The sequence below is a fragment of the Vulpes lagopus genome, chromosome 2 (genome assembly GCF_018345385.1).
Source record: "Vulpes lagopus strain Blue_001 chromosome 2, ASM1834538v1, whole genome shotgun sequence".
NCBI lineage: Eukaryota > Metazoa > Chordata > Mammalia > Carnivora > Canidae > Vulpes > Vulpes lagopus.
Genome location: NC_054825.1, coordinates 85,189,475 through 85,210,391, shown reverse-complemented (window position 1 = coordinate 85,210,391; position 20,917 = coordinate 85,189,475). Strand labels below are relative to the sequence as shown.

General features: G+C 36.0%; 1 protein-coding gene across 8 annotated transcripts in view; it reads left to right on the top strand.

Annotated features, from left to right (window-relative positions):
- Positions 1 to 20,917, top strand: part of AHI1 (Abelson helper integration site 1) — a 203,085-nt gene that overhangs the window by 81,534 nt on the left and 100,634 nt on the right. For all 8 annotated transcript variants that reach the window (XR_005985976.1, XM_041743284.1, XM_041743282.1 and 5 more), the window contains exon 21: positions 8,908 to 9,022. Coding sequence is in view for 7 of the 8 variants with exons in the window: in XM_041743284.1 (XP_041599218.1) it covers positions 8,908 to 9,022 (115 nt within the window). In the remaining variant the exon portion in view is untranslated. The remainder of the gene's footprint in view (positions 1 to 8,907; positions 9,023 to 20,917) is intronic.

The following is a 20,917-nucleotide window of genomic DNA, read 5'->3' as shown; positions in this document are numbered from 1 at the left end:
GAAAATATAGGCAATGGACAGATTTGCAGTATATTTTGGAAGTAGATTCAGCTTCATGATGAATTGGATGTGGTGTAAGTGAAGGAAAGAGAAATTGTTGCTTTCAACAATTGTATAGATGCTAGTATTAATGAGATGAGGAATGCTGGAACAGAGGAAGAAATTTTAAGGAGTGGAGTTTTGGATATGAATGTAATTGTACAGTAGGCAATTGGATTTCTGAGTCTTAAGTGCAGAGAGGAAGTCAGGGCTAAAGTTCTGTATTTTTTTTTTTTTAAGATTTTATTTATTTATTCATGAGAGACACACAGAGAGGAAGAAACATAGGGAGAGGGAGAAGTAGGCTCCTCACAGGGAGCCTGATGTGGGACTCAATCCCAGGACCCCGGCTCATGTCCTAAGCCAAAGGCAGATGCTCAACCACTGAGCCACCCAAGCACCCCAAGTTCTGTGTTTTTAATGTGTGAGATTGGATAAGATCACCTGGGGAGAGATAGCTAAATACCTGAGCCACTCGTCCAAGAAAAAAGAATGTCAGGGAAGCCTAGAGGAGAGTATTTCAAGAAAGAGGAGTGATAAACTGTCACGTGCTACTGAGAGAATGAATAAATGAGGATAGAAAATTTATGATTGTATTTGGCTAGATGGTGTCCTTTGGTTACCTTGATGAAGCTATTTCAGTGGTAGAGACAAAAGCACAATTGACAAAATGGAAGCCCATAAATTTTGACTGGGGAGTAGAGAAGCAGGAGCTAAAGAGGAATCTTAGATGGACAGTATTAAAGCATATTTACTTGCTAATTGGAATAATTCAGTGGTAATGAGAAGTAGGTAGTGTACTATAGAGGTGGCAATTGCTGGACTCAAGTCTTTGAAAAAGTGAGAGAGGATGTAGTCCTGAATACTGATGAAGACATTGGCCTTAAGAAAAGGGTTTTTCATCCCTTCTGATGTGCACATAGGTGGAAATTGGGTAGATGCTTAGATACAGATTTGATGATGGGAAGTTGAAAGAGTTACCGTCTGATTGCTCCAAGATAGTAATTGGTATTGAAAGTCTTGCATTTATTTGCTCTGAATTGTTATAGCCCTAAAATATACATATGAATTTATAATTTACCAATTTCCTTGTTCTTTCCTTTGCTTGGGGTTGAATTAAAGTATGTCAGAAATGGTGTTACCTGGAATCTGTTTCCATTAAGCCTTGTATTATTCCTCACAAATAGAATTAATTTGTTTTTCTCATGTTCCCAAACATATTTATATTCATACCTAGCATGTGATATAATTGGGCCTATTCATCCTTAAATTATAATTAATTCTGCCCGTCTTTTCCAGAATTCTATTGTGAATTCCCTCAGGGAGAAACAACTCTTTCTGCTTTCTCTTCTCCTCTCTTTCTTTCTACTTGTTCTCCATCCCTTCCTTCTTTTTCAGCTTTATGTAGTATTGCCTCCACTTCTAATCTTACATTTTTTAATTTTCCACACTCCTCTGTCAGCTTCTTAAAGCCACATAACTCTATTTATTTGGTTTTTAATTTATTTATTAATATTACCTACCCTAGATGAACATAAACTCAGCCAAGCTAAAGTTTATTGAATTATATTTAGTAGAATAATGCTGTAAAGGTAAAGTAATAATTAAATTATATTCAGATACATCTTAGAACATATTATTTACTGAAAAACAAAAGGTTTAAAAAACAGAGAATACAGAGAAAATAATTTTTTTAATCTCCTAAGAGAAGTTTGGATATTTTTATCATTAAGAGGGAAAAATTAAGTTGAAATTTGAAGAGAATAGTGGTTTACAGGTTTTTGGAGAGTTTCTTTTCAATAATTTGTTTTTAATGCTCATAATTATTTCTTCATGTCATTCCAAAACAATAAAAGCAAATTAAGTATTGTTATTTTGCCAATATTTGTGGGAGACTAGCTTGACTGTAGGAGTGGTAGGCCACAATCAGACACTAAAATTATGGAACTTTATTCCTGAAAATTTTAGAAAACAGGATAAACGCCTTGTGTTAGGAAAAGCCAGTTTTTCTCCCATGTGTCTCCTTTACTCTCGGACTACTTTCAATGCTCACAACACTTTTGGCACCAGATGTGCTGTGGTTTTTCGCACACCAGGCAGTTCTCTGTGATACCAGCTGGGTGTCCTACAATTTAACTCCATATTGATACTGTCTGCCTTGGGATGGTGGCAGATTGGCAGATCCCACAGGTTAAGGACTCAGTACCACAAGACTTCAAATGCCTGCCCCCCCCTCACCTCTGGCATTTCCGCTGCCAGTTGCGGGTCCAAGCTGTTACCTCTGTTTCTGACCAGTCAGCTCTAAATTGGGAGGTCCCATGACAATTCCTCAGGCTCAGTTCACTGGAGCAGTTCACTAAGGATTCAGGAAAACAATTTACTTGCTATTTGCCAGTTTATTATAAAAGATACAGATGAACATCCAGATGGAAGAGATGTGTAGGACAAGGTATATGGGAAGAGGCCTGGAGTTTCCATGCCCTCCACAGACACACCACTCCTCCAGCATTCCCACATGTGCACCAACCTGGAAGCCCTCTAAACCCCATACAATTGGGATTTTTATGGAGGTTTCTTCAGGTAGGCATGATAAGTTATAATTCTATTGCTAGCCCCTCTCCCCTCCCTGAAAAATGAGGAATAAGCTAAAACTTCCAAGCTTCTAATCATGGCTTGGTCTTTCTGGAGACCAGCTCTCTCATCCCAGAGCACCCTGAGAGTCACCTTCTTAGAACAGAGACATTTCTGTCACCAGGAAATTCCAAGATATACAAGAGTTCAGTGCTGGACCCAGAGTCCAAGACTAAATATTAGAACAAAAGATCCTCCTAGTACTTTTATCACTTAGGAAAAGTACAGGTTTTTAGGAGCTCTGTGCCAGGAACTGAAGTCAGAAATCTGTATGATTTTTTTTTTTATTATTTCACACACCTATTTCTAGATTTAAATTTGAGTATTAAGCCTTGTAACTTAATGTGTTCCTTGCTTTTAAGCCCTTTATTCTGTAATTTTTATCATTAAAAAGTTAGATTTGGGAAGTCTTAAAGATAAGAAGGTTTAAAAAATAAAGATTCCAGAGAAGATAATTTTTTTAATCTCCTAAAAAAAGTTTGGATATTTTTTATCATGAAGAGGTAAAAATTAAGTTTAGATTTGAATAGAATATTGGTTTAACACAAATACCACCTTAACTTTGGGCAAGATTTTAAACATAACACTCCTTTCACACGTATATTAATTCATTTGACATCTATGCAGTTCTTATTAATGCTATATGAGTTATTTACTAAAGAAAGATGAACAAAAACTGGTCCTTTACCCTCAATAAAATTACAGTCTGGTGGGTGGTAATTAACCAAATAAATAAGCACACCAAAGTGTTATCAGTGCTGTGATGATAGAAGATACAAGACAGTGGAGAGACGAGGGAGATATAAATTCTCCTGGGAGAATCTGAAAGGCTTTTCACACATGATGTAACACTTGAGCTAAAGCTTGAAAAAGGAGTTGGCATCCACCTGGAAGGTGGAGTGATAGGGTTGGAGAGCTAGATAGTTGTTAGTATATTGAAGGCTTTGTATGCCACACTAAAAACTATAGACTCTATCTAGTGGAACAACTGATGGTGGGTTTTAACTAGAAATGTTACTCAGTAAAATTAGCATTTCAGAAAGATCATCTCCTTAGCAGTGTAGAAGAAGAATTAGAGAAACAGAAGGTAGGGAAAACAAGTCAGGAGACTATTGCAGTAGTTTGCAAGCAGAGAGAAAGTCCTGACCCAAAGCAGTGACTGAAGAAAGAGTGGGATCAGATGTCAGAGCACCTGATTAACTTAGTGACTGATTCTCTATGGAGTTTGAGATGGCAGTGTAGGGTTCCCACCTTTCTGGCCAGGCCAACTAGGTGGTAGCAATAGCTTTCTCTGAGGAAGTAAATAGTAGAGAAGTTAGTTGAGTCTTGAACCTAGTGATTGGAAGAGTTTTGAATGTAAGAAACATCAGCATAGAAGGCAGGGAAGTGATGAAAACAAATATTACTGCCCAGGGTAGCCATGTGGTCTGAAGGAAGAGCAGGCCCAGTGGGTGTAGCAAACAACCCTGATAAGCAGTGGCAGGATAAACCAACAGAAAATAGTTTCCCAGAAACAAGAGCGTGGTGGGCAGTGTTAGAGATCTCAAAGGCTTAAATAAATCTGCTAACTCTGACCATTTGAAGTCATAGGTGTGGTGACTTTAACTTCAGATTTCGTCTTCTGGTAGAGAAAAGGGCTTAGCTTGTAACTTGGTTTAAATTGAATGGTTGAGTTATATGGATAGCGGTTATGTGCTGTTTTTCAAGAAATTTAGCTTTCAGTGAAGCTTAGGGAACTTATGGAATCATTGTAAGAATTTTTTATTGTTTGCTGTTTGTTTCTATACTGAAGTAGAAAGATCTGTGCTTATAGCCTATAGGGAAACAGATAATTTGAAAGTGGAATTTGGAAGAAATTTAAGTATCCCCAAGGAAACAGGTGGAAAGATAAATCTTGCACAGAAGGACACTAGAAGAAAAGAGGGTGAGGGTGGGGATGCAGGAGGTATATTCTTTCATAGGTTTGAAAATGAAGATTTCAGAGGGTTGAAGACCAAATTTTCTCTATGAAGTAAGGGAAATATAATGAGAAACGAGGCAAAGGTTTGGAGAAACCCCAAATATATTGAGGTAAGCTGACTTTGACTAAGACATGTTGTTGGAAAAGTGATTTGAACCAGCACTAAACCTTAATTTTAAGCTTTGCACAGGGGAATCCTATTATTCATCTTTGCGCTACCAGTCCTTAGTATAAATATCAGAGGCTCAAAAAATCTTCAGTAAGTACTGTAAAATAAAACTTTGTTATAACTGATTCAAATTGGAATTCTGATTTTAGTTTATTTAGAGGGAGATTTTCTGACACCTTACCTCACTGTAGAAATTTCTCTTCAACAGGAACCATGTTTCTTCCTAATTCTTCATGTTACTGTAGTAATTTATAAGGAAAATATCTAGAGACTTAGAGCTCATGCTTGAATTTCTCTTCATGACACCGTAAGCTACTCATTTGTTAGGTTTTGCTAACTTAGAAATCACAAGAATTTAAGCTGTTTTAAATTTATTGTACGAGAACGTTAAGCTACCTGGCTATAGTTGCCTTGAATCTCACTGTGGCTCAAGTTTTCTGTTTCACTTGTTCTTTAATTACTGGGATTCTAATTTTTATAACAGACATTTGATTTGCAACAGAACATTTTCTGGGTATTGAGGGGTTTTTTTTGCAGCCAGAACCATCTTCAAATTCAAGTATTATCTGCATTGTTGTTCGAATTTAATGGAAAAAATAGCCTTTTGGAGTGGGGAGAGGGAGACAAATTTGCAAACTTAAGTATATAGACAGTATTATCATTTTTAAGTTATAATTTAAAATCTGTTTGAGGTATCTTCACAGCTTGACATTTTAAAAACAATTTTACCTCAGGTGAATGTAGCATATAATCTAAAATCAGCTTAGATTGCGGTGCCTGAATGGCTCAGTTGGTTAAGCATCTGCCTTCTGCACAGGTCATGATCACAGGGACCAGTGATCAAGCCCAGCAGTGTCAGGCTCCCTACTCAGCAGGAAGCCTGCTTCTCCCTCTTCCTCTGCCCCTCCCCCTGCTGTGTGCTCTCACAGACGCGTGTGCTCTCTCTCTCTCTGTCCAATAAAAAAATATTTAAATAAAATAAAAATAATCAGTTAAAATGATTAGGCTTGTAAATAAATAAATAAATACACACACACACACACACACACACACACACAAACACACACACACGGAAATCAGTGTTCTGTATCTCCCGAAGGTTTCATAGTTTAGCTAATCACTAAAAAAGAAACTAATGTTAGCTTGCTCAGTGCACTCAATTTTAAGTCAGGGCAATGACTTTTTAATATGAAAATTAACCTCCTCTTAGAGAATTAGTATTTGCATATTTTGCACAAAGCTGCTTCTACTCTGAAAGTAAGCAAAAACATTTTTTTGAATAACAGCAGAAGTTCAGGTGATACTTTTTCTTTTTTTTCTATTATGAATTTCATTAAATGTTTGTGCTTTTCATTTTCCCCACTTTGGACGTATTAAACTGACTTTGGCAGACTGTGGTTTTTGAATGAAGCAAGCTGAAAAGTGTGTTGTGAAAAGAGGGCAGATTCGTGTAGGGTAGACTCTCTTAGCCAACCTTTCTGTTGTTGTAAAATTATTAAGCAATTCTTTTCCACAGCATATATTTCAAAAATAGATATTGCTTCACTCTATTTAATGGTTATTATTATTTTTCTAAGTAAAGTAGTGAATATAGGCTAGCTTTGAAAATACTTTGAGTGCTAATTTCAAGTCACTGTAATAATTAACAACTATCCAAAACCTTTGAAATCTGCTGTATGTTGCCACTTAGCACTTCACGGATATTAGTCTCAAGAAATGTGTCAAGAAAGAACAGAATTATAAAAATGTTTAGGAAGAAACTGTAAAGTCTGTTTGAGCAGAGACATTTGAGTATTATACTATTCTAGCTTTCCTGGTGTTCTTTTTGGTTTAGCACAAGTAAATATTTGAAGAGGAAGACTGAAAAGGCTGTGTGTGTGTGTGTGTGTGTGTGTGTATGCATGCACGCCCGTGTGTGTGTGTGTGTGTGTGAGTGTGTGTGTGTGTGTGTGTGTGTGTGTGTGTGTCCGTCCCCAGCATACACCTGTTTTTTGCACCAGATTTCAAAATGCATTGTTGACATGTAGGATAAAAATTTTTAAGAACACAGAAGTAAAACTGAAAATGATTCTGAAAAGAGAAGTGGATTAGATTGTTAAGTGACAAATATATCACTGTATATAGTACTTCCATTTAAAAGCATAGCACCCTGAAATATTTACTGCAACATCATACTCAATTACATATTCCTAATTACTCTTTTAGTGATGTTAATAATAACTGATATTTCTGTAGCACTTTATGTAGTTCCATATGGCCTCCCTTTTGCAACGTATTCTGTGTAATCTGTTTTTTATTTAATACATTATTTAGTGCTTTGTAATTTGTATATGCAAATGGAACTCTATAATACCAGTTCATCTTAATTGCTCCTCCAACACATTCCCATTGAAGCATACACACTATTTTTATTATGTATTTTTTCATTTTTCTTTTATTTTTCTTACATTTATTATTATTTATTATTTCACATATGTGAATAGCACTTTATAATACCAGTTCACCTTTATTGTTCCTCCAGCACATTCCCATTGAAGTATACATACTATTTTTATGTATGTATGCTTTTATTATTGTACTTAAAGTGGAGATAAAGCTCAAAGATGTTAGATGATTTCGTTGTTACTTTAGGTATTGTATTAATATAAATAGTCACCATTAGTTTTTGTCAGTGTTCAATATTGAATCTCGATAGAATTTTTAGAGCTGGATAATTTATTTCATTATTGTTTTAGATGGATAATTTTTTTAGCACTAATATGGTATTTGACCCCATCTAACTACTCTGAAAGGTATTTTTTTTTATAAAATGATATCACGAAATGTTTACTGTCTTTAGGACTATACTATCATATAGTCTTAATTAATAGACTTTTTCACCAAATATGTAAAAACCCTTTGCTTTAACAGAAAAGCTTAACCTAAGATACACTTTACTGTCACTCTTTTAAAGAAGAGAAGCATTCACAAACATGTAAATGATGAGTCAGATAAAGGACATGTAATAACCACAATCCATGACCATGTGGACATCAAGAGGGAATTTTTAAATGCTAATACAGTGGTAGTCCTCTGTGTGGTTTTAATTACTTTTTACAAAGAGAGAGAAAAGGCAGCTATTTTCATATATTAGTATTTGTATGCCATAAACTATCATTTAGCAGTTTGGCCATTCACAGATTATATTTTGCAGTAAATTAGAAATACAGATTTTCAAATTTTTCAGAATTAGGTCACATTTTATCATAATTTTTGACCATGATACTTCCAAAAATAATAAATATAAAATAAATAATTTATTAATAATAAACAAGAGACTAGATCTTTGCCAAAATTAATTCTAAGTTACAAGATAACTTTACTAATACACATTTAAGATTTTTTTTGTGACCTGTTCTTTATTTTCCTACAAAAGCTGTATTTATAATGTACTTGCTACAGGTTTCATTTCAGGAAGACAGTATTGTATTCAGACAGTCATAGTAAGCTTTTGCTGTTATAGAGCATTGTATGTACTTACAGAAATTTTGGTTGATCGTTATTATCAGGATTGTTTTTAACAGTGTCTTACGAATAAGGGTTTTGATGCAATGGGAACTGCTTGGCAAGTGAGGTTATAGATATATTACCTGTGTCACCATGATATATGTTAACATGAATATTATAGGTGCTTTCTGTACAATCTGAAAAGGAAGGAACTGCTAATTCACAAAATGCTAAAGAAATGTGGCTGTGAGACATTACAACTTTCTTAATTCAAAGTCGGATGTGGAGTCACTTTTAATTTTTGGATGTTTTTCCATAACTTTTAAGATCACTCTTTTTTACGTTATTATTAATGACAATTCCATGATAAGCAAATTTATTTTGGTAATGCAGATTTACTTTCATAAAGTGATGCTTTAATTACCACTGTACTCCTTCCTTGATTAAAAAAAAAAAACTATTCTGTTTTTAAACTTTAAAAACTAAGCATATAAATCATTACCACTTGTTTTGACCTACCATGTGTCCTGGTTTGCATTGCAAGCAAATATTTCTCATCCAGTTTTTGCATCAGTAACCCAGGAAATTACACTTTGGTTCTGATTTGCCTTTCCTATTACAGGTCAACAAAAATCTCTCGTTTGCTTCGTCAACCTCCTCGCAGCAGTCTAAGTTAAAACAGTCAGACATGCTTGCCGCTCATCACATTCAACATCAGTTTGGTTTCACTCAGACCGGTGAGCCCCTTTCTTATTTTGAGTATTCTTTTAAATGGTAGATGCTTTTTTTTTTTTTAAATGAATGTCATTTATTTCACTTCAGAAATACAGCTCATAGCTTTGTAACGGTCATTTTTCACATTTGAATGATGTTGTTCTAGCATCTTTTTTCCTTAAAATCACTGAAGTTATTTCAAAAGCAAGTTTGAATTTTGTAACTTTGATGGTGGATACTCTCAAACTCTATTTTATTGAACCAAAAATAATTTTAAAGTAGCAAAACATGTGAATTTTAAATGTGTGTAATATTAAATCTGATTTAATTTCCCTTGGATAAAGGAACCATAGTTGATGGATAATCCCATTTTATAATTCATCTCAAGGAAAGCCAAGATAAAATGCATTTGGAAAGAAACAGGGTACAACCTATCAGTGATGCTGTGTTTCTTCAAAGTTGGCAAATTAATAAAATATGCAAAGAACCTAGTTACAAAAATCTACATGAATCACTGAGTTGAAACGAACTGTACAGTTGCAAATTTTTAGGCTAATGTTTTAAATTTATTTGAATAAGATTTTCAAAGGGTGTCAAAGAAAAAGCATCAAGGTGAGAAATGTATATTTTGGGTAATTAAAGATGACTATTTCTGTTCATTAAACTATATGCACAGTATTTTTCTATTGAATGCTTTTAGAAAGATGAGACAGCAGAGAACAAAACAATTATCTTTGACAAAGATTATAATAAACTTGAGTTTCAAAAGATAATTTATTTCAAAATTTGGGGACTATATTACTTTTCTACTTTAAAAGTGCTTGGAGTTTACATATGCAAGCCATTTTAATATTATTTTAATATTGCTTTATAAGTTACACATTTTAATGAGAACATACTTTGTTTAAGAATTGTTGGGATCCCTGGGTGGCGCAGCAGTTTGGCGCCTGCCTTTGGCCCAGGGCACGATCCTGGAGACCCGGGATCGAATCCCACATCGGGCTCCCGGTGCATGGAGCCTGCTTCTCCCTCTGCCTGTGTCTCTGCCCCTCTCTCTCTCTCTCTCTCTCTCTCTTTCTGACTATCATAAATAAATTTAAAAATTTAAAAAAAAAAAAAAAAAAAAAAAAGAATTGTTATATTCAGTCTTGGCCGTGCCTTTTAAATCTTCATTTGAAAGTGGAAATGATATTTACATTAGATATTGTTGAAGTTCAAGTCACATAAGACATATGAAAACACTCTAAGCATAAGATACCATATGAATATAACATACTTAAAAACACAATTGTAGGGATCCCTGGGTGGCGCAGCGGTTTGGCGCCTGCCTTTGGCCCAGGGCGCGATCCTGGAGACCCGGGATCGAATCCCACATCGGGCTCCCGGTGCATGGAGCCTGCTTCTCCCTCTGCCTGTATCTCTGCCTCTCTCTCTCTCTCTGTGACTATCATAAAAAAAAAAAAAAAAAAAAAAAAAAAGGAAAAAAAAAAAAAAAACACAATTGTATGCATGCTAGCTTTGAAAACTCTCAATTCTAATTGCTAATCACTATAATAATGAAGTTATCCCAAACCTTAGAAATTTTAAATTTCTAGTGTTTCATATGTGTGCTAGAAGTTGGAACAATGGCTTTGGTCATTCTTAGGCACATGTTGTGTGCCACCCTTTTAGTCTCTTATTCTCTATACCTTAACTAGATAACTTGGTTTGGCTTTAGATCATGTCATTTTAATAAGTAGGAGGGAGAAAAGCAGTCTCCACCACTTGATTCCTATCATCTTCGTGCTGAGGTCTAAAATTACTCTGGGAACAAATCTATGATTCCACACTTTAGGATCAAAGGCATAGAATGTAAATGGTTGAGTTAATATACTGATTAAAAATCATTCAAGTGGTGTCTTAAGTTTGTCAGCAAACAAGGTAAAGATAATAGATATAAAATTCTTTCCTATTCCATAAAAGGAAAAATAAGGATAGATAGGAAGCCTTTTGAAATGAGAAGAGGGATTACCACTGAGACACATAAAGAATAAAGGCAAAGCCAGATATGATAAAGGCAAGTCTTAGAAATTTCACCATTATACGTAAGTTTTGGTCCATTAACCTTCAGCTTTCCATGGCCATATAGCTCTTGAGTGTAGCATTTACATCATGTGTGTCTCTGTGTGTGTGTGCACAATCTTAGAAGTATTACCATTAGGCCATATAATACATGGTAACACTGCTTCCTTTGACTCTTTTAGTCATTAACATGCTTAACCTCATTTTAAGGCATAGTCTTCCTAAAAATTTGTTTAGATATCATTGTATGGAAGCATTGTAAAAGCAGAATAGGAAGTCCATTACAAAATGGCCATGATTAAAATGGATTAATTTTATTCATTAAGAAGTTTATCTTTGTGGAAAAGAGTTATGCAATAGGAAACAGGTGAACTAATTCTACACCTGGCTCCATCTCTAAGTGTAGAATCTTGAGACACTTTTTCAGGCCTCAGTTTTTCTTATCCCTACAGATAAATGAGGGCTCAGGATTTAGGGAGTTTCTGTCTTTAAAAATTCTGATTCTATTCAGTATTCAAATGAGCTTTATAAAGGGATAAACAGTTAAGTGTTCCTGACTATATGAGAAATCCATTAGAATCTGAAATATAAGACTACAAAAACTGGGGCACCTGGCCTAGTTGGCTCAGTTGATTAAGTATCAACTCTTGATTTCTGGTCAGGTCAAGATGTCAGGGTTGTAGAGTTGAGTTCCACTCCCACCCCATGGAGCCCCATATGGGGCTCTGTGTTCAATTCAGAGTCCACTTGTCCTTCTCCCTCTCTTCCCCCATACATGTGCATGCTCACACATGCACTCTCTAAAATAAATAAAATCTTTAAAAAGAGGACTACAAAAGCTAATGTAGATAGGATGTTTAAAAATAAAAATCTTACTTGAAAACTGCATAAATATTCAAGTTCTATCTATAGGTGTTTGGCTTTGTACAGTATAAAGAAAAGCTATTTAACACAGAAGCTAACCTGTATGGGCTCCCTAGCTCTCATGGTAGGAGGCTGAAGAACACAGTTTGATTTCCTATATGTTATATATGAGTTTCTATGCTGTAAGGCTAGACTCCAAAGCAGGTTTATGGTCTGCAGTAACTTCTGTTAACTTTGATTCAGGGTAAGTTCTAGGTAATGGAGACTGCTAGAAAAGTAACTTTTTCTTCTTTGGTTTGCATTCCTCAGAGTTTGTAGAACAATACCTTTTTTTCATTCTATAATAATTTTAAGTGACTGCTTTGTTGAAGGTCCTTTCTTAAGGATACGGACTAAATATTACTATCTCTACCCTTAAGCAGCCTCTAGTCTGACCAGAGAAAATAATAAGCGTGAAACAAATTATGTGAGCATGTGAAAGGTTATAAAATCACAATATAAACATAAGTGTCACTGGTATAAAGAGGGAAAAAACAACCAAGGGCTTTCTCAGATTTTAAAAAAAGGAGTTGTGTAATTATTTGAGAGACTGCACATGTGCATGCACATGTGGGGGAGGGAGAGAATCTCCAGCAGACACCCCCACTGAGTACAGGGTCTGACACAGGGCTCTACTTCATAACCCATGACATCATGACCTGAGCTAAAACCGAGTTGGATTCTCAACCAACTGAGATACCCAGGCGTCCTGTCCTGAGCGTTCTCAGATTGTATATGTCCAAACAAAACTCATACCCCAAACCCTTTCTTCCACCTCCTCTTTCCCTACTACACACCACAGCTTCCCAGTCCCAGCACTCTGACCACATTTACCCAGTTGTTCAGGTAAAACTAGGAGCCATTTTTTAGTCATTTATTTCCCTACCACTTCCCTACTTCTGCTCTTATTTCTTAGTTCATTCTCCCCATAGCTGCTGAAGTGATTCTTTAAAAAATGTTACTTCCCTGCTTAAAACTCTTAAATGTCTTCCTGTTACAATTAAAATGATTTTCAGGGATCCCTGGGTGGCGCAGCGGTTTGGCGCCTGCCTTTGGCCCAGGGCGCGATCCTGGAGACCCAGGATCGAATCCCACATCGGGCTCCCGGTGCATGGAGCCTGCTTCTCCTTCTGCCTATGTCTCTGCCTCTCTCTCTCTCTGTGACTATCATAATTAAATTTTAAAAAAAAATTTTTAAAAAAATGATTTTCAGAGTGTTTACCCTGTCTTATAAAACTTTCCAAGATCATGCCTCTGTCTTGCTGTTGGCTTTATCAGCAGAGGGTGATTAGGAGTCCATGCCAAGTGAGTAAAAAAAGAAAAAAAACGGAGTAACTGAACATAGACTTTGAAGGCAGGTTGACTTGACTAGAGCAGTTGACTCTTAGTTAGCTGAAAGAAATGCTGAGGTGGTTGTGTTTAGGAAGAACTGAGTCTGTAAAGGTAGACTGGGGTCAAATTCCTCCTGAGGAGTTCATATTTTATTTTCTAGATAAATGAGCTGTCCAAAGGTGTAAGTATGAAAGACATATGATAAAATATTTTTTTAAAAAACACATCTGGTAACTGAGTGGGGAATGGGTTAGAGTGGAAAAAAGCTCAATACAACTCTTATGAGATACTTTAAGAACTATTCATTAGGCTATTACTATGGGTTCTTAATTACAAAGAATCAATCTGGTAATCCTCTTAATCCTATTGAAGTTAAAACTGTAAATCTTTCCCTGAGTAACTTTCATGAGAAACAAAATTTTACAGTTTTGTCAGTTATACTTTAAAAATGGGGGAATAAAAGAAAATTGTAATTTTAACATTTTAGGTTAAACTGTAGGATATAGGTCATAATGCCTCACCATGTAGAGAACATGTTTTACTAAATCTCAAAACTGTGTCCATACTTCTTTAGTATGGAAGAAGATCTCTAGAATATCAGCAACTTGTTTGTAAAAAAACAAAAACAAAATGATAAAGTACTTTCTCGTACATTCTCATTTGATCCTCAATAAAACTTGCTGAGAAGTAGGGTAAACATTAAAATCATACAGAGTGGAATTTTTCTAGAGCTTCTAGAACCATAAAACTTTTGCTACTCAGCCCCTTTACAGTGAAAGTGAGAGGCAGAGAGGCTGGCTGGTCAGAGTCCATGTAGCTGGAATTATCTTAAAGCATGATCTCCTCACTCATAGCTCAGTCCTTCTCATCCTACAGAACTAAACTGCCTACTCCCAGTGGAGGGCACGAATGCAAGAGGTGGAATGGGCTGCCAGCTCAGGACCTTCCGTGAGGCTGTCCCTGGAGCCACTCCTTCATTTCTGGCCCAGTGACCTCCCTGTCTGCCCCATGGGCCCACTGGCTGTTGGTGGTGTCTTTTGTTAACAGCTTTGGAGGCCTATGATCTACTGTAAAGTAATAACCCGGCTGGTACTGACTCTGTGGAACAGATGCAGGTGTTAAAATTGAGGTGTAAAGCAGGTATTTCCTAAGGATTAATCAACCTATTTTTTATTGGACCTTTAAATACAATTCTGTATTTGCTAGTTATTAGGTTTTTTAAAGATTTGGTTCCAGTGAGACTGTGGTATTTAAGGCCCCACTCAAATCAGAGAAATTTTGTTCTGTGATCATTTATCTGAATCCCAGATCCCATTGAGTCATCTCAAGAGTTTTTATGGAAGTAAATTTTAAAACATGGATCATTTAGTAAAAAGTAGAATGAATTCCTGTTATGGGGTGGGAGGGAAAAATTAACAGGAAGTGCTTATTCTGTTGGCAATGAGGTAGTTGTATCATCTTTGTACATTTCTATTTGAAGGACAGCATGTTTCATTTTTTTGTACTTAGCAGGTCTTTTCACAGCATGGCTTGAAATTAAATTTATTTCATATTCAGTAGATCAGTTGGGTCATACAAAATATGAATCATTTTATTAGTATGTCTTTATTAATATAATTTTTATATCATTTTAAATTGTGGACTTGGAGTTTGATGGGGAAAACAGAATGTGACATGGTTTTTAAAAACAATCAATAGCTTCTGTCTTCTCCATATTTTGTTTGCATCTTCCATTAGCCCATATAAACATATACTAAACTTTATAGCCAACCATTTAACCTCATCCTAAATGAGGTTAAGTCAACCATTAATCTCATTCCAAATAGGCAAAGTATTTGATTTAAACATAATCAAATGATTCGGATGAATTCAGTATTGGTTAAGAGATGTCAAGTTAACTTTTGTGCATCTACATATTTTTGAAGAATGTATTTTTTCACTGATTTTTGCATATCTTTGACAAGGATACACTTACTCCCTTGACCAGCTCTTAAAATTAGGAGCCACTTTCCAGTTAAAATTTATTTTTAGTGTTTTCAAGATTTCAGTATCTCTTAAGGTTTTAATTTTTTATGGAAAAATACAAAACTTTTGGGGTGCCCGCGTGGCTCATTCGATTAATGTCTGCCTTTCAGGTCATGATCCCAGGACTCCAGGATCCATTCAGCCCCCTATTCAGAGCAGGGAGTCGGCTTCTCCTTCTTCCTCTTCCTCCTTTTCCTCTGCTCATGTGCTTGCTCATGTGCATTCTTTCTATCCCTCTCTCTTTCTCTAATAAATAAAATCTTCAAAAAGAAAAATGCAAAACTTTTAGTAATAGTATCACTGAAATCTAAAGAATCCTGGGTCATAGTTTCACCAAGGTTTTGTGATATCATTATATAATCCATTTGTAGAAGGTACATTACATCTAAGTTGGAAGCATGATGCTTCTTGTATTTCAAAATAAGGAAAAGAAAACAGTTTGGCAAAAAATGGGAGTTAGAATGACCCTGAATAAACATAGCTGATGGCAAAGGGGGGTTTCCATTTTAAGGAAGGTAAAACGAACTTCAAAGAACGTTCTCATATTATCAGAATTAGCAGTTTTCTAATAGCATTACTTAACTTTAAACTGTTGATTGAAAGATGTTTTATTGAATTCTGATTTCAAACTTCCAGAATTCTAATATTTCAATTCAGGTGAAAGGAATCAATTCACTGTCTCAGATAAAGATGTCCGCAGAGGGGATCCCTGGGTGGCTCAGGGGTTTGGCGCCTGCCTTCAGCCCAGGGTGTGATCCTAGAGTCCCAGGATTGGGTCCCATGTCGGGCTTCCTGCGTGGGGCCTGCTTCTCCCTCTGCCTGTGTCTCTGCCCCCCCCCCTCTGTGTGTGTGTGTGTGTGTGTGTGTGTGTGTGTTTGTGTGTGTGTGTCTCTAATGAATAAATTTTTAAAATCTTTTAAAAAAAAGAAAAAAGAGATGTCTGCAGAATTGATTTTCTGTAGACAGATGTCCATAAATGTGCTTTATGGTGCTAAAAATCAAAATTGTTTTTACTATGCAGTTTTTAAAAGCAAGAATTTGTTTTCCAAAACAACCACTTCTCTGAAGTCAGCACGTGCGCATTATGGTGCAAAAAGCACTGGACCTGGGGTCCAGAAGAACAGGAGCCCTAACTGTACCACTTCCCAGCTGTTCTCTTGGCTAACTGCCTTTATCTCTTCCAGGTATATTAGCTCTGTTTTCTACTTCATATGAATTTTCTACTTCATGGAATTGTGAGGATCAGAAAAATATTTTAAAACTTTGCAATCCATAAGAAACTGTAAGAATAAATGACATGAGATTTTATAGGAGATTCTTTTAATATTTTTTTGAAGTTTGAAATCATGCAATTTGTATAGTAGTCAAAGGAATAGAGGAAGTCAAAACATGATTTAATATTATGTGTTAAGTAATATTATAGGAAAAAGAATGTGTCAAAGAGGCAATAATGGATCTAGAATTTTCAGAAGCATGCCCAAAAAGACATAAAGATGAAGTAATTTAAAAAAAAAAAAAGATGAAGTAATTTTAAGAAGAAAATTTTCAAGCAAGCATCTCAAACTTAAATAATCCACTGGAACCCCCTTAGTTTTTGAAACTTTGGCTTTCGGGCAGCCCCGGTGGCTCAGCAGTTTAGCGCCACCTTCAGCCCAGGGCGTGATCCTAGAGACCCAAGATGGAGTCCCACGTCAGGCTCCCTGCATGGAGCCTGCTTCTCCCTCTGCCTGTCTCGCCCTCTCTCTCTCTCTTGCTCTCTCTCTCTTTCTCTCTCTCTCTCTCTCATGAATAAAAAAATCTTTAAAAAAAAAAAACAAAAACTTTGGCTTTCCTCATAAGTACCAGTCAACACAAAAACCCTGGGGATATGAGACCATTTTCATACTTGAATTTTTCTAGAGACTGAGCAAATGACCTTGATTTCATGGATTTTTTTTCTTTAACACATCACTATTTTATATTCCCCTTCCACAAACTCTGAGATATCATTTGTTAGATTTTTTGTTGTTGTTGCCTGTATTTGGATTCTCTAAAATTGATGTTTGATTGGTACAATAGAGATACAGGTGCCATTTTAGTCACCAGTATCAGTATATTACTAAAATAAGTATCCACTGATCCAACTTAACGCATTTGTTAAAGATTGAAACTTTATTAATTGTAATAGAAGCCCCTATATTTTCTGAGTAACAGATATTACTTGAATTATTAAAGTGTTTCTTTGTTGATAACTATTACCTAGCCAATTATTTTCTAAGAAGCTATTTTACATCATATTTATACATATGGTGTAGGTTTCAACCTTAAAGTTTTCAGCCTTTTTTATCTGTTAAAAATAGAAAATTTTAAGCTTTTTTTTTTTTCAGTCACATCTCTCTGTGTGTGAGGGGGTGTATGTTTTGTTGAAGAATCTATTAAATTTAGTTTAAATAAATTGTAGCATTTGCCCAGTAGGTTAATTTTAAAAGTAAAATAATTATATTAACATTCACTGAAAAGTAAAAGGAAGGCAACTGAAAGCCATTAACCATAAGAAATTAAAATGAGATCCCATTGGAGATGCCTGGGTGGCTCAGTGGTTGAGTGTCTGTGTTTGGCTCAGGGCATGATCCCAGGGTTCTGGGATTGAGTACTACATCGGGCTCCCTGTGAAGAGCCTGATTCTCCTCTGCCAATGTCTCTGCTTCTCTCTCTGTGTCTTTCATGAATAAGTAAATAAAATCTTAAAAAAAAAAAATGAGATCCCAACTCAACACCCAAGAAATAATCCAATTATGAAATGGGCAAAAGACGTGAACAAAAATTTCACCAAAGAAGACCTACACATGGCCAACAAGCATATTAGCCAATGCTCCGCATCACTTGCCATCAGGGAAATAAAAATTAAAACTACAATGAGATACCACCTCACACCAGTGAGAATAGTGAAAATTAACAAGACAGGAAATAACAAATATTGCAGAGGTTGTGGAGAAAGGGGAACCCTCTTGCACTGTTGGTGGGAATGTGAACTGGTATAGCCACTGAAAAACTGTGTGGAGGTTCCTCAAAGAGTTAAAACTAGAGCTACCCTACAACCCAGCAATTGCACTACTGGGGATTTACCCCAAAGATACAGATGCAATGAAATGCCGGGACACCTGCACCCCAATATTTATAGCAGCAATGTCCACAATAGCCAAACTGTGGAAGGAGCCTCGGTGTCCATTGACAGATGAATGGATAAAGAAGATGTGGTCTATGTATACAATGGAATATTACTCAGCCATCAGAAAGGACAAATACCCACCATTTGCTTCGACGTAGATGGAACTGGAGGGTATTATGCTGAGTGAAGTAAGTCAGTCGGAGAAGGACAATCATACGGTGTTTCACTCATACAGAGAATATAAAAAACAGTGAAAGGGATTATAGGGGAAAGGAGAGAAAATGAGTGGGAAAAATTAGAGAGGGTGACAAACCATGAGAGACTCCTAACTCTGGGAAACAAACAAGGAGTAGTAGAGGAGAGGTGGACGGGAGGATGAAGTGACTGGGTGATGGGTACTTAGGGGAGCACTTGACGGGATGAGTACTGGGTGCTATACTATGTGTTGGCAAATTGAACTTTAATATATATAGAGAGAGAATATATTCTCTCAATTTATATATATATACACACACACACATATATATATATATATATATAAAATGAGATCCCATTTATTTATTAAAAATGAAAACTACAGGGTATCCCTGGGTGGCTCAGGGGTTTAGCACCTGCCTTTGGCCCAGGGTGCAATCCTGGAGTCCCGGGATGGAGTACCGCATCGGGCCGCCAGCATGGAGCCTGCTTCTCCCTCCTCCTGTGTCTCTGCCCCTCTCTCTCTCTCTCTCTCTCTCTCTCTCTCTCTCTCTCTCTCTCTGTGTGTGTGTGTGTGTGTGTGTGTGTGTGTCTATCATAAATAAATAAATCTTTAAAAAAAAAGAATTTTAAAAAATGAAAACTACATAATTGTATCCTAATGCTGCCAGAGTACATGCCAGACCACTGAATTTGCATTTTATAGTTATTCTGATGTTTACCTTTTCTAAAACTTTCCAGTTGATGCATTAACAACTTCTTAATTTGTCTTTTTTTTATTTTGAAGGTTTATAGAATATATTAGCATATAGCATCCTTTTTGAAAAGACCACGTGTAAATCTTTTGAGAGCATAGATAAACAGCTGCTGTAGTATAGATGGCTCTGAAATATGAAAACTAATTTCAGAAGACATTCAGTCACAGACTTATATAGGAAGAAATATGTAAACTAACCACTTTTGTTATATATGTGACAAATACAATCATCACCATACTTGAGCTTTAACTTCCTGAAAGAAGCTCCTGTATTTTACTCCCTGTCTCATTTCTGATGACAGCATTACCATTTTTTAGGTAGAAACTGCAGACCCATCTTTGACTCCTCATCCTTTCCTCTAACTAGGCAGTCTCAGAGCCCTCTCATTTCTTTATTCTAAATCTTTCTTAATTCACCAACAGTCCTTTTGATCTTTATGAGCTCATTCTTGTCCTGTTTGTTCCTTTTTTCTAGTGTCAGAGTTTTGTGGTTATCATTACATCTTCTTAAATCTCTCTAAGTAAGTTCTTTTCTCTGAATTCGTATTTTCCTCTGTGCTCATTTTCATCTATTTATGTATCCTATGTCTTTCTTTTATGCCAGTGGTTTTTCCTTTATGTCTGACGATCCGTGGTATCTGTCTCTTTTTTAAAAATGAAGAACTGGGTACAAAGACGGTGTCCCTCTTCTGTTGTGTAAGTAGCTCTATTATCTCCCTTTTTTGTTCACTTTAGCAGAAAGCCTCTTGAGAACTTTGTATATATAGCTAAAACGTATTAACTGGCAGCTTATATTTAGGATAAGCAAGCAAGATAAATGAATTCACCTGTGAGGCTGTTAGACTCATTGCCAGAATGAGAATAAGTGGGATAACCGTATTTGCTGTAGAAGACTTCATTCTTCCCAAATGGTATGTTCAATAATATTTTTAGGAACAATTCCACTGGTTTATTTTTTATATTTTAACCTTTTTTCCTATGGTTAGTGCTCAGCAACATCCATTTTATATGGGTTCTGCAGCCTGCTTGGCCTTAGTGTTTTACATACGAATCTTGAATTTTTTTTCTCCTGGATTTTGTTTTGTTTGACCCCTACCAAGTACACTATTTGTGTGTTCACAGGTCCTGAGTTTCGTTGTCCAGATATATTCTCTATCTACTGCAGCCCACCATAATGTTTTCAGGCAGACATTTCTAATCACTTTACATCCTCTATAAATTTGTTGAAATCTCTAACCTGTTTTTTTCAGGCTCACCAGTGACTTTCACAATGCCCATTCCTTTGGTCAGCTCTTTGTGTTTATCTTACTTGACCTATTGACAGTACTTGATACATTCTATGGCTTCTTAATACACTGGTTTCTGGGATACCACATTCTTCATTTTCCTTTTATCTCATTCTGCATTCTCTTTTGCTGATTTCTTCCTCTTCTATGTCTTATTAGATTGTTCCACTGCAATCTGATCTTCTTTTATTCCATAATTATATATATACAT